Below are 14,190 nucleotides of genomic sequence, written 5' to 3'. Positions count from 1 at the left end.
TCGCTTCTCTTTCCCTTTGAATAGCCGGGCAGATCCTCTTCATCTTGAGCGGGGCGGTCATTGCGACGTCAACATTATACCTCTTGCCTACATTTTTGAGGCCATGCGAAATTCTGTGCACATACGGTAACACTGCAACCTTCCTCTTCCTCTCACCCATGCTGGGCAGGGATTTCAGTCTGTGCGTTCTTTTTAGGCTCTTCAGTACCCGGCAACTGGCCTCAATAATAACTGACTCCCGATAACCGGCCTTAGCAATTCTCGTCACTTGTCTTTCAAAACTCTTGCCCATGCCATGGTAACAAGATTTCTTCAACGCATTTAATAAGCATGTGTTTATCATCCCATTCTTCACTAATTTGGAATGTCCCGAATTGGAGCCTAGCAACGGCTTCATCGATCTCAGGTTGTATTCCCAACAAACATGATCATCACCGAATTTAATCAATATATCTAAATACTGTAACCGATCGTCCACTGGTTTTTCAACAGTAAATTCCAGCCCGGATCCACACTCAGTAAAACATCCATAATGTCCTTCATTCGTTGATTGAATCCTTCACGGGCTGTTAATACTAAAAAGTCGTCCACATACCTGAAGGTGGAATAATGTAAGCCCTCCAAGTTATCCTTCAGGTGTCTGTCCACGTACATTAAGAAGATGTCACTCAAGACCGGTGCAACACTCGACCCAATGCATACTCCAACCTTCTGCGTATACAGCTTGTTCTTCCAGCCTATGGAGGTGGATTCCAGGTAGAACCTCAAAAGTTCAAGGAAACTTTCAACACTTACACCTGAGGCGTCAATGAAGTAACATTCATTATTGTCTTCTGTAATGCACATTTGTACGCAGTCATGGGGGAGGCTATAATACAAATCCTTGACATCCATGCTGAAGCCGACACATTTTCTTGGGTTGTGTTCTTTGAGGAATACAACAAGGGCTTCAGAGTTAGGTAGCCTTAGAGGGTCTGATAAAGTCAACGAGGAAAGGTGTTTCTGCAAATATTTGGACACCAGGTGCTGCCACGTGCTCTTCTCAGATACGATGGCTCTGAACGGAACATCTCGTTTATGGGTTTTTGCCGAAAAGAATACTTCCAAATGTAATTGCTTGCATTGTTTCACCTGTTCACGCATCCGTTCAAGCCCAAGATCATCTAGTAGAGCCATAGCCCTCTCTTTTATCATGGTCGCTTTCATAGGAAACCTTTTGAAATTCTTCTCAACAGCAGCCTCGGCTTTTTCTTGAAACTGATTCTCATAAAAATAGTAAAATACCCTTCTTTATCTGATAGTATAACTCTGAGGTCTCTTGAGGCCATCCATTTTGCAATACAGTTAATAGGGCACTGTTTCCCCTTTAATCCTTCTTTTGTGTGCTCTAGCACTTCCAAGCACTCATGGATGCACCGCGACCTATCAGAATCTTCAACTCTATTTGCAATACAGCGTGACATGGTCACCTGTTCAGCCTCATCAACTTTAGGCTCAAAAGCATGCTTAGGACCCAGCCTCAGCATCTTATTAATATCTAGAGGTATCTCGTCATCTGCGAAATTCAATACCTTGCCTTGCTGATCTTTGTTCATCTTCTTTTTCCGTGGAAGAAGAGGTAGAACCACCTTCCAAAGGAATTCCGTCAATCTTTCACTCAGGGCACTCCACTCTGTGTACTTGCGACACGCACGCTGCTTGCTATACATGCACTCACACACGAGTCGTAGACAATCCTTGAAATGGCGGGCTTGCCTCCACATCTCAGACACCATTATACGGCAGAGTCTCCTGCAATGACCAGTAGACGGCCTCAGGAACCCAAAGGTCTTCAGGAATTCCGGAGGCACTGTGCCGAGCTTGAGGTACCAAGAGGCCTTTCTTGCTTGGCAGACACAAACTGCGATGGCAGGCGCTAACACCTCAGGGTCATTAAACGAAAGGTTCTGTAGGACACACGAAGAGCCCGTTGCACAAGAAATATGGCTTACCAAGATACTTTGTTGGGCGAGTTGGTACTTATTCATTATTAATATAAACAGCGCGAACACGAAGACAAGGGACAAGAAAGCCACAGTACAAGCGCTGACTCACAGTGTACACAGAGTGGAGTGCCCTGAGTGAAAGATTGACGGAATTCCTTTGGAAGGTGGTTTTACCTCTGCTTCCACGGAAAAAGAAGATGAACAAAGATCAGCAAGGCAAGGTATTGAATTTCGCACATGACGAGATACCTCTAGATATTGATAAGATGCTGAGGCTGGGTCCTAAGCATGCTTTTGAGCCTAAAGTTGATGAGGCTGAACAGGTGACCATGTCACGCTGTATTGCAAATAGAGTTGAAGATTCTGATAGGTCGCGGTGCATCCATGAGTGCTTGGAAGTGCTAGAGCACACAAAAGAAGGATTAAAGGGGAAACAGTGCCCTATTAACTGTATTGCAAAATGGATGGCCTCAAGAGACCTCAGAATTATACTATCAGATAAAGAAGGGTATTTTACTACTTTTATGAGAATCAGTTTCAAGAAAAAGCCGAGGCTGCTGTTGAGAAGAATTTCAAAAGGTTTCCTATGAAAGCGACCATGATAAAAGAGAGGGCTATGGCTCTACTAGATGATCTTGGGCTTGAACGGATGCGTGAACAGGTGAAACAATGCAAGCAATTACATTTGGAAGTATTCTTTTCGGCAAAAACCCATAAACGAGATGTTCCGTTCAGAGCCATCGTATCTGAGAAGAGCACGTGGCAGCACCTGGTGTCCAAATATTTGCAGAAACACCTTTCCTCGTTGACTTTATCAGACCCTCTAAGGCTACCTAACTCTGAAGCCCTTGTTGTATTCCTCAAAGAGCACAACCCAAGAAAATGTGTCGGCTTCAGCATGGGTGTGAAGGATTTGTATTATAGCCTCCCCCATGACTGCCTCCTTAAGCGTGTACAAATGTGCATTACAGAAGACAATAATGAATGTGACTTCATTGACGCCTCAGGTGTAAGTGTTGAAAGTTTCCTTGAACTTTTGAGGTTCTACCTGGAATCCACCTTCATAGGCTGGAAGAACAAGCTGTATACGCAGAAGGCTGGAGTATGCATTGGGTCGAGTGTTGCACCGGTCTTGAGTCACATCTTCTTAATGTACGTGGACAGACACCTGAAGGATACCTTGGAGGGCTTACATTATTCCACCTTCAGGTATGTGGACGACTTTTTAGTGTTCACAGACCGTGAAGGATTCAATCAACGAATGAAGGACATTATGGATGTTTCTACTGAGTGTGGATCCGGGCTGGAATTTACTGTTGAAAAACCAGTGGACGATCGGTTACAGTATTTAGATATATTGATTAAGTTCGGTGGTGATCATGTTTGTTGGGAATACAACCCGAGATCGATGAAGCCATTGCTAGGCTCCAATTCGGGACGTTCCAAATTAGTGAAGAATGGGATGATAAACACATGCTTATTAAATGCGTTGAAGAAATCTTGTTACCACGGCATGGGCAAGAGTTTTGAAAGACAAGTGACGAGAATTGCTAAGGCCGGTTATCGGGAGTCAGTTATTATTGAGGCCAGTTGCCGGGTACTGAAGAGCCTAAAAAGAACGCACACACTGAAATCCCTGCCCAGCATGGGTGAGAGGAAGAGGAAGGTTGCAGTGGTACCGTATGTGCACAGAATTTCGCATGGCCTCAAAAATGTAGGCAAGAGGTATAATGTTGACGTCGCAATGACCGCCCCGCTCAAGATGAAGAGGATCTGCCCGGCTATTCAAAGGGAAAGAGAAGCGAAGAAACAAGAACGTGGGGTGAAACAAAGAAACCCTTATGTTGGATGCAAGACAGGTGTTGTGTATAGGCTTCCACTCTCTTGTGGAGCCAGTTATATTGGACAAACAGGACGGTGTATTAATAAGAGACTACAGGAACACAGGAAAAACTTGGAAAGCGGGAAGGACAAGACGTTTCTGGTATCCCATTGCCAGTCATGTGAAATAATGAAGAAGGAGAAGAAGAAGTGCACTCCTAAGTTTGACAGTGTTAAGATTTTATATCGCCACAAAGAGAAGATAACGAGAGAGATAGTGGAATCGTATTTTATTTCAACGGACAATATGTGTGTCAGCAAGACTTCTCTTGCTCTTTCAAGCAAAGAGGTGTCTTTTTTAAGGGATTTTTTAAAGTAATTTTTATGCAGCAGGTGAACCCAGGGGTTGTTTCACGTGACTGTTTCGTTTTCTTCATGTTTATTTTTCTGGGCCTTGGAGTAAAGGGCTTAGGCTTAGTTGTGAGTCAGCGCTTGTACTGTGGCTTTCTTGTTTCTTGTCCCTTGTCTTCGTGTTCGCGCTGTTTATATTAATAATGAATTTCGCTCTTGCATCTATTAACCATTTTTGCATGCTGTCCGCTACGTTGACAAATTCCTACAATTTTTTGAGAACGTTCAGCGCATTACAGATACCCATGTACATACTGGTAACAACAGTGGATAAAAAATGTGTCTTTCTACCGCTCTAGATGGCGCCGCGATACCGCCGGTTTTTGAAAACCTAATTCTAAAAATGCGTGCACCCTGCTCGAATGGATAAGTTACGTCAATCTCCAATAATTGTCTTATAACTCGCCTTTACTTATAATTTAAAGCATATATTTATATAAAATCAATGCAAGAGGCACTCAGAGACAAGTGCTAAACCGCCCGTACAGAACATGGCCTCTATTCCGAGTTTGCGTCGTTATCAAAAGTGTTTATCTTAGTTACCTCGAGTATTCTGATTGGTTGAAACGCCAGGCCAGAACCGGATGTTGCCACTACGGAACCGGAAGTAGTGTCAACGTCCTGTTACGGCGTTTCAACCAATCAGGTGACTCGAGGTCGGGGAATAGCGACACTTTCGACAACGACGCAAACTCGAAACATGAGGCCATGTAAGCATCTTCCGTGCTCTGTCACGAATAGCATCACACGCATGGTTCGTGATGGTTTTTTTATTTTTTGTTATGCACTACTACTCTGTTCTGCAAAGAACAGAGTAGTAGCGGGCTGCAAAGAACTGATACCGAAGTCGACGAAATGTGACGTTCTTTTCTTGGCGGTTACCAACGCATGGCTCTTTTACCACCGTCTCACAGCAGAGTGCACCATCCACATTTGTGATTAGAAGCTATAGATGGGGACAGATCTGATAAAAGACGAATAAATTGCTACAGCTGATGAAGCTGATTTTTCTGTCGGCCCACAAGCAGCTTCTGCCGCAGTGAAGGAAAAGAGATCTGTAAAATCAAGCACTCTTTGCAACGACGTGCATGTTGTCTGTGTCATTTTCGCCGTCAACAGGCATATACTGCTCAATGATGGGAGATCAGCGACAGGAACAGCAAGACTACGTATCTCTGTGGAAGGTTCAAGTTCTACATGTGCGTTGGCGGCAAAAGTGTCTGTTTCTGTTTTATAAGGCAGAGTAACACCGCATCTGGCCTATTGCATTCACGCCTCCATGCCTGCAGCAGCAAACCTTGACTGCTGAATAAAAAAACACTACTCTGAATTTTCGCTGTCGGAGCTGGGGTGCATGATGTCCACTATAGTGGGCAATCTATATCTTATGGAATAAACACTTTGAAAGGAGCAATTTTTGTTTTTGTTTTCTGGATGCACAAAGAGAGAACACACCCACAAATCGCACTTTCCACCCGTAATTTTTTATCATACAACAAAGGGTTAAACAAAGTTTTGCTTGCCGGCTTTCAGTTATACTAACTGCTAGAAAATAAAACAAGCCATCGACTTCATGTCAGATAAGTTCGACGAGTTTTAAAAATGAACAGAGCTGAATTACAGACGTAGTTGCGCAAGGTCTTGCAAGAGATGAATCAATTTAAGTACTGACGTCAAAACTTGGAAGAAATTACAGCGGAGGACTTTATTGCTTCAATAAACAAAACTTCCGCTCGCCTTGCGACGTTTGTTTTCTCGGGCTTCTCTTTATTTCTGGCTAACTATAGCTCAATTTGTAAGGCAAAAGTTGACACATGATAGAAGACAAAATTACCAGACAGCGAGTGAGTAGAGGCAGACTTGGATCGATAAAGGCCAAAGAAAAACTCTTCGATCGACGAGTTGCTCATTTCAATTGAGGTGATTTGCTGAAGTCGTGTTGACTGAAAAAATGACAAAACTGTCTGCAAGCTGAAAGTTATACTTGGGAGAGCGAAAAGTTTGGCGAGTTGGTTGACATCCATAGTGAAAAGTTTGCGCGTACACACAGTCTTTGTTTTCCTCACTTGTTTTTGTGTCTACGCGCAAACATTTCACTATTCAAGCTGGAACATTGTACCTCAATAAAGATTGGTACCAGAGGGGGTATTGGTTCAGAAAAAGTTCTAATGTGATTGTTACAGCATGATGACGTCTGGCTTTCAAGTGCCAAAGTGTCACGACTGCTGGATCTCCCGCAGTAGATCGAGCGGCCGTGGAAGTGTTCACACTGAATGCGATAAAAGCACAACTATCTATTACCGCCAGTGATCGGCAGCATTTATAAATTCATCGAATTTCATCAACATTTTCTAACTATTATATCTGTAAATGCGCTTATCCTGATTGATAGCAGGGACATGAAAATTCAGACAGGTTCCAATATCTACCATGGAAGAGATTTTAAAACTGTTATCACTACGAATGGTTTCAAATTAATCGAGAGGTGTGTTAGACTATGTATCGCCAACTCGTAATTATGTAAAGCTGGCTTTATTCCATGCCATATCAATGACCTGCTTTGTGACCTGTACTGGACAACTAAATAATAATGAGGAAATATGTTATCGGATAAAAGCAGATACTACGCTTGACAGGGAGCCGTTAAAGGCGGAGATTGTGTCCCCCCAATTTTGTTCAATAGCAGTTGAAAGGTTTTGCATAAATAAAACACAAGTAAAGCTTAAAAAAATGTATCTACAGTTTCTTTTAGCGTGAATGAGCAGAGCTTACCTGGACATGAACTGTCAGCTTGCCGCAGTTCTTCGTCATGACTTCCATTTTCTGCAAAGAAGAGCAAACATGTGAGAAAATGTGACCTACTTTGCACTACAACGTTTGTTGTCATTGAGGTGTATATGATGTTTATCTTTTTTCATCTCGTTGAGTAAATTGAGGCCGATCGGCAATAAACTCCATGAGCATGAAAAAGAAAGCGAAGGTCAATCAAAGGGGGGAAGCAAACAACGGACAACCATTCATGAAATCGCAAGTGTGCAATGGGAAAACCATCCTGGTGACTAGCCGCATTATGTATGGATTATCTTTAAATTTCCCCCTAACTGCTCGAATGGAATTATCCACGGAAAGGGCCTCAGTCGGCAGCGAACAATGCTGTGTTTCACGAGGCACTTGGCTTTATAGCTTCATAGAGATTTGTGGAGCAAAATTGGCGGCCTCCAGTGGCAAGAGATCTGCTTGTCATTCAATGCTTTCCTTAATGATCGAAGGCGAAACCCTGGTCATTTTTCCATATGTTTGACTGCATTGGCACGTGCGCCGTAAAAGCAGTTCGCTCGTACTTGAGCGTCTGGAAACAGTGTGCCCGCCATCATTTTCATTCATTGTTCTGTGGAAAAGGTCAGCGTAGCGGGTTTTCACATGCCTTCTTTGAATAAATTATGGGGCTGTACGCTTCACTGAAGTGCTGTCCTCAAAAGCGGCCGAAAGCGTTATCATTTCGGTGATCCTGATCGATTCTAAATCCGCTTTTGAATGGTTAGACCGCGGGTACCCTATTTATTTCCCTTAGATATTTGTGCTCTGCAGAACACAGGCTTTTTAGTAATTTTGCAATGGGGGCCATCACACATAGGCATCATAGGAAATGACATAGGCCTAAACCGTAATGTGCTCTGAGGACATCCATCAAGAGGAGTTCCTTGTGACGCCAAAATGCTCTTCAGAGAAGCAGTTCTCAGGAATTTTAACTTCCTTTTAGAGTTGACCCTCGTCGAAGGACTAAAAAGATCCCAAACTACTTACTACATCGCACGGGCACTGATTTATTACTGAAGATTACTCAACGCTCAAATTAATCTTTCCACGCGATAATCAAGGCGTCGATTGGCCTCTCGCAGCGAGAAGTCCTACACACTTGAGTGCGTGCAGGCATTTAGTATAATTTTATGCATGTTTTTGCTTTGTGCCGTAAACTTAAGACGCCGATATTAGGCAGTGTTTGCAATGGTGCAACCAGCCTTCCAGTTGAAAAATCTACCAGCACTCTGCAAGATGAATAGAAAAGGCAGAAAACAAATGCGCCTAATTCCCTCGAAAATTAAATATACCAAGACGTCAGAAAAATTTGGGATAAATTTTGTATGACATAACGGCACTTTGGCCATCATCGAAAGACCGCCGCACAGAAGAAAACGCCTACCCAGTGGATAACTTCTGGGTGCCCGTTGGCACCAGAGGGGGCAAATTCGAAATTTAGATAACTGCTAAATTATTTTTACCATCAGCCTAATATAGGAGTGCCTTTTAATTATAGGATCGTTCACCAGTGATATTTACTTCATTCTTCTCAGACATATTTTAATAATATACCTAACTATAGTAGAACACAACTGAAGAGTGCATTTGCCTCGCATTAGAAGCCAACGGCGTCGGGTTTTCATGGCGTCGCGGTAATTACCTTAGCTTGAGCAGTAGGCGCGTCCGTCTTAATGGCACCAACCACGTAGTTGTTGCACTGGCTGTAAGGCTTCTTAACTTGTATCCGACCATAGAACACTTTGCTGGAGGAAATGTTTTAAACGCGTTGTGATGAATATAAACAGATTGAAATCAGACCCATGATGTATAAGTAGAAAGAGAGGGTTGTTCACCACGGTGGAAGTGTACCTGTAGATGGTGCGTCTCTCTCTGTGCTCCTACAGAATGGTTCGAGGCTACAGACTGCCCTTTCTTTTTGTGCGTTTTCGTGTTATTTCGCAACTGCATGACGTGAGAAGTCTACTTGAGCATAACACTAGCCAGCGTGATCAACTCTGCTGTCCCGAGGTGAACACGGGCCCATGGCTGAACGGGAATTATTATTATTTATAATTTAAACATACTTCAGGTCGGCCTATACAGGAGTGTTTACAATGAGCTCAGGTTAACAAAAAATACAGTTGTTTTTAAGTCAAGACACAAGCGAGGCAATTAAAGAGAAAATTAATTCCGCTGGATATAATTAAACAATTCCACAGACAGAATTCAACGCATCTTCAGGCAATTTATTCCAATACGAAATGACATGAGGAAGCAAGGACTACTTGTGGTATTTCCTCGGCTGACTGGTTTATCAAGTATTTTACTATGATTGGTTCCAGATGAGTATTTGAAAGGAGGGTGGAAGTATCGTGAATTTATTTTTTCCATGTGGACATGAGGCAGCTGGGATAAAAACTTTGACTGTGAAGTTATTCTTCACTGTGACAGGGTTTATTATTAGTCTGATAGCACTAGTTTGGCGCAAAAACATTGACTACACAAATCTTACTGCTAGGTTCGGGAAGCGCTCTACTTTGTTGATCAAAAATTTTTGATGGGGGCTACAGACTATATCCGCATATTCTAGAGTGTGTCTGATAAAAGTTTTGTAGGCATTGACTTTAATGTGGGCTGGGGTGTTACGCAGCTTTCTCCTTAAATAATTTACCTTCCGCTTTAGAATAAATGGATTTGATGTTGGGTTCCCTATGAAGGTTGTATGTCAGGGTGAGTGCCAGATACTTCACTTGATCATATGTTTAAGCTATGTGGCACCAACTGTGTGTGTAAGTTTTAAACGGTGCATGTGATGCCGCCAGTCTTTCTCGCCTTTGGCTGCATTTTTCAAGTCATGAGCTTGGATTGATTCTAATGACTAAACAGAATGTTCATTTGGGCAAGTTGGTAGAACGTTTCTCTGTTCTTGTGTCTTTCTCGTTCTTGTGTACCGTTGCTCGCGCTGTTTATTAACAATTATGATTCTAATGAATTGTTAAGAAGAATTTTCTTACGGCAATTTTCTTACAAAAAGGCGAAGCGAGACTAGTGAACAAACACAGAAATGAATATCGTTTATGTAAATCAGAAAAACAAGAGCGCAATGCCCTGGGAGCACACTCGAATACATTTCCATGTTCTGTGAGACGTGTTCACCTCATCCATGACACATTGTTAGTATCGATGCCAAATGCTAATAATTTTGTTAAGAAGATCATCGTGAGGAACAAAATCTAACGCTTGAGAAAAGTCCAATAATATAGCACCTATTGCGTTCCCTTCATTGATTGTGTGAGAGATGTCATGAGTATTTTAAGCAAGCTCTGTTATAATCGAAAGTCGTGTTCTGAATAATGTTGCTTTTCGTAAATGAGATCATTATTTTCAAGTTATGAGATAGTGGCCTAAACATATTCAATTATGTTTTGTTTTTATTTATTTTAAATCCTGCAGGCCCCCTTAAAGGGCCCAATCAGGTGGGCATATAGAACATTCACACTCAACACACAACACAAGAAAAATGCAGTTTGCGGCAATAACACGAGCCTAAATACTTCCGATAATATAAGTATTTGAAATGTATAACCCAAAAGAAAAAGACAATGTACAAGCGGCTCTTAAAGATGTTAGCAATAACAAATAATCAAACAGCATAGCAGCGAATAATATGCACGTAACAAATAGGCACCAAGACGTGCAAAACGTGACCAGGGGAGCATATGGCGATAACACTATCAGTGCTAAATAATTGACACTTGAACCTATGCGGACAAACTAAGACTAGACTATGCAAGGGCTCATGAGCTGTTTAAATCAACATGTAAGGGAAAAGCTCATCATCATCATCATCAGCAGCCTGACTATACCCACTGCAGGGTAAAGGATATTTCTCCAATTAACCCCTTTCTGTGCTAGCTGCATCCACTTGACCCCTGCGAACTTAACCTCATCCGCCCACCTAACTTTCTGCCGCCCCCTGCTACGCTTTCCTTCCCTTGGAATCCAGTTTGTTACCCTAAGCGACCATCGGTTATCCTCTCTTCGCACTACATGTCCTGCCCATGCCCATTTCTTCTTCTTAATTTCCACTAGAACGTCGGTAACTTGAGTTATTTCTCTGACCCACTCTGCACGCTTCTTATCTCTTAATGTTACCCCTACCATTTTTCGTTCCATAGCCCTCTGAGTTGTCCTCAACTTAAGTAGAACCCTCTTGGTTAGCCTCCATGATTCAGCCCCATAGGTGAGTACAGATAATATGCAAATGTTGTATACTTTCCTCTTGAGCGATACCGGTAAGGTGCTAGTCATAATCTGCGAGTGCTTGCCAAATGCACTCCATCTCAATCTTATTCTTCTTGTTATTTCCTTTTCATGGTCCGGATCTGCGGTTACTACCTGTCCTAAGTAGACATATTCGCCTACTTCCAGTACTTCGCTACTTAATGTGAACTGCTGTTCCTTCCCGAGGCTATTGAACATTACCTTAGTCTTCTGCATATTGATTTTTAAGCCTACCTTTCTACTTTTCCTGTCTAGGTCATCAATCATTATTTGCAGTTCATCCCCCGAGTTGCTTAGCAAGGCAATGTCATCAGCAAATCGCAGATTACTGAGGTATTTTCCATCTACCCTTATCTCTAACTGCTCCCATTCTAAGTCTCTGAACACTTCATCCAAGCAAGCTGTGAACAGTACTGGGCAAATTGTGCCTCCTTGCTTAACACTTTTCTTTATGATAATTTTGTTACTTTCTTTATGCAGAACTATGGTTGCTGTGCAGCCACTATATATACCTTCCAGCAGTTTCACGTACGGCTCGTCTACCCCCTGATTTCGCAATGCCTGCATTACCGCCGAAGTGTCAAATGAGTCAAACGTTTTTTCGTAATCAATGAATGCTATGTATAAGCGCTGGTTATATTCCGAGCAGTTTTCTATCACCTGATTGATGGTATGGATATGATCGATAGTAGAGTACCGTTTCCAAAAACCTGCTTGATCCTTTGCTTGATTGCAGTCTAAGGTTGTTCTGATTCAATTAGCGATTTCCTTAGTAAATACCTAATACGTCACAGACAGTAAGCTGATTGATCTGTAATTTGTAAGGTCCTTAGAGTCCCCTTTCTTATGAATGAGGATACAGGGTGGCCAGTTTTTCTAGCACGATATTCCCCCCGTCCTTCAACAAATCTGTAGTTATCTGATCCTCTCCAGCTGATTTTCCCCTTTTCATAGTTTCTAATGCTTTCTTGACCTCGTCCTTCGTCACTGTGGGACATCCGACGGTTTTTCCTACCGCCAATCTCATTACGGTGCTGACTATTTTGGCTACTGTATAGAGATCTGTATAGAACTCTGCGGCTACTTTGACTATCTTGTCCATATTCGTGATGACGTTGCCCGCCTTGTCTCTTATCGCATATATCTGGTTTTTGCCTATGCCCAATTTCTTCTTTACCGCTTTAAGGCTTCCCCCGTCATTTACAGCATGCTCAATTTTCTTCATGTTATACTTCCTTATATCGGCCACCTTGCGCTTATTGATTAGCTTTGATATCTCAGCCAATTCTGCCTGGTCTGTTGGATTGGAAGCTTTCATACTCTGGCGTTTCTCAATCAAATCTTTCGTCTCCTTAGACAGCTTACCGGTATCCTCTCTAACTATTCTACCGCCTACTTTTACCGCGCACTCAGTAATAATATCTCTGAAATTATTGTTCATTGCTTCTATGGCAATGTCGCCATCTTCGGTTAGAGCTGAATACCTATTCTGTAGCGAGATCCTGAACTCTTCTGCCCTCCCCCTCACCGCTAATTCGTTGATGGGTTTCTTTCTTACTAATCTATTGCGTTCCTTCTTCCGATTTAGGCTAATTCGGGACCTCACCATCCTGTGGTCACTGCATCGCACTTTTCCGATTACCTCTACATCTTGCATAATGGCGGGGGTTGAACACATTATGTAGTCGATTTCATTTTTAGTCTCTCCGTTAGGACTTTTCCATGTCCATTTCCGGTTCTTCCGTTTGCTGTAGAAGGTATTCATGATTCGTAAGTTATTGCGCTCTGCAAACTCAACTAGTAACCCCCCCTGCTATTCCTAGAACCAATGCCATAGTTACCTACTGCCTGGTCTCCTGCCTGCTTTTTCCCTACCTTGGCATTGAAGTCGCCCATTAGTACTGCATACTGCGTCTTTACGTTTCGCATTGCCGATTCTACATCTTCGTAGAAGCTTTGAACTGCCTGGTCATCATAACTACATGTAGGTGCATAGGCCTGTACAACCTTCAGTTTATAACGCTTATTAAGCCTAATTATGATGCCTGCAACCCTTTCATTAATACTATAGAATTCATCTATATTACCCGCTATATACTTGTTGACAAGGAAACCTACTCCTAGTTGTCGCCTCTCTGGTAAGCCTCGATAACATAGTACATGCCCATCCTTCAGTACAGTATATGCTTCATTCGGCCTCCTAACCTCACTAAGCCCTATGACATCCCATTTCATGCCCTCTAGTTCCTCTAACAGCACTGCTACACTAGCTTCACTAGCTAGGGTTCTAACGTTAAACGTTGCCAGGGTCAGTTTCCAATGGCGGCCTGTCCAGCGGAGCCATGAATTCTTAGCACCCCCTGCTACGTCACAGGTCTGACCGCCGCCGTGGTCAGTTGTTCCGCAACCGCTGGTGACTGAGGGCCGGGGTTTTATGGAACTTATCATAGGAGGTTGCGTCCAATTAGTGCACCAGGGTGGCCAACTCCTGTTCTGGTGAGGGAGTGCGTTGCCGGAGGTGTTCACCGGCGTCAGGTCGCACCCCAAACTTGTTTATGCAATTCCATCGATACGCGGATACTAGATTTTTTTTAATCCGGTGGAGAATTGCGCGGCACCGGGATTTGAACCCCGGTCCTCTTGCATGCGAGGCGGATGTTCTACAAATAATCAGAACCCCTTGGAGATCATTGAGGACGTTACTCTGCAGAACTAATAGCTTAGATCTTTGTAGCCTATGCTGTTAAGTCGGCGCATGGGTGATAGAAAAATCAAGTTTGTTCCATTTTGGGATGGCGACAGGAAAACAAAATGAATGCATGACAGGAATATTTAGAGAATGTGAGAGCCTGCTTGTGGCGTTTTTGTCAAGACTGTGGCGGGCAAATAC

The 14,190-nt window shown here is 42.9% G+C and overlaps 1 protein-coding gene across 4 annotated transcripts in view; it reads right to left on the bottom strand.

The window, feature by feature from the left end:
- LOC146206846 (uncharacterized protein ZK1073.1) overlaps positions 1–14,190 on the bottom strand; it is a 215,999-nt gene that overhangs the window by 94,258 nt on the left and 107,551 nt on the right. For all 4 annotated transcript variants that reach the window (XM_084591608.1, XM_084591611.1, XM_084591609.1 and 1 more), the window contains one exon: positions 6,990–7,040. In XM_084591608.1, coding sequence (XP_084447734.1) covers positions 6,990–7,040 — 51 coding nt within the window. The remainder of the gene's footprint in view (positions 1–6,989; positions 7,041–14,190) is intronic.

Source organism: Amblyomma maculatum, chromosome 1, assembly GCF_055883805.1.
Source record: "Amblyomma maculatum isolate TAMU_Amacu chromosome 1, ASM5588380v1, whole genome shotgun sequence".
NCBI lineage: Eukaryota > Metazoa > Arthropoda > Arachnida > Ixodida > Ixodidae > Amblyomma > Amblyomma maculatum.
Note: the sequence above shows the minus strand (reverse complement) of the source record. Positions and strands in the feature narration are given on the sequence as shown.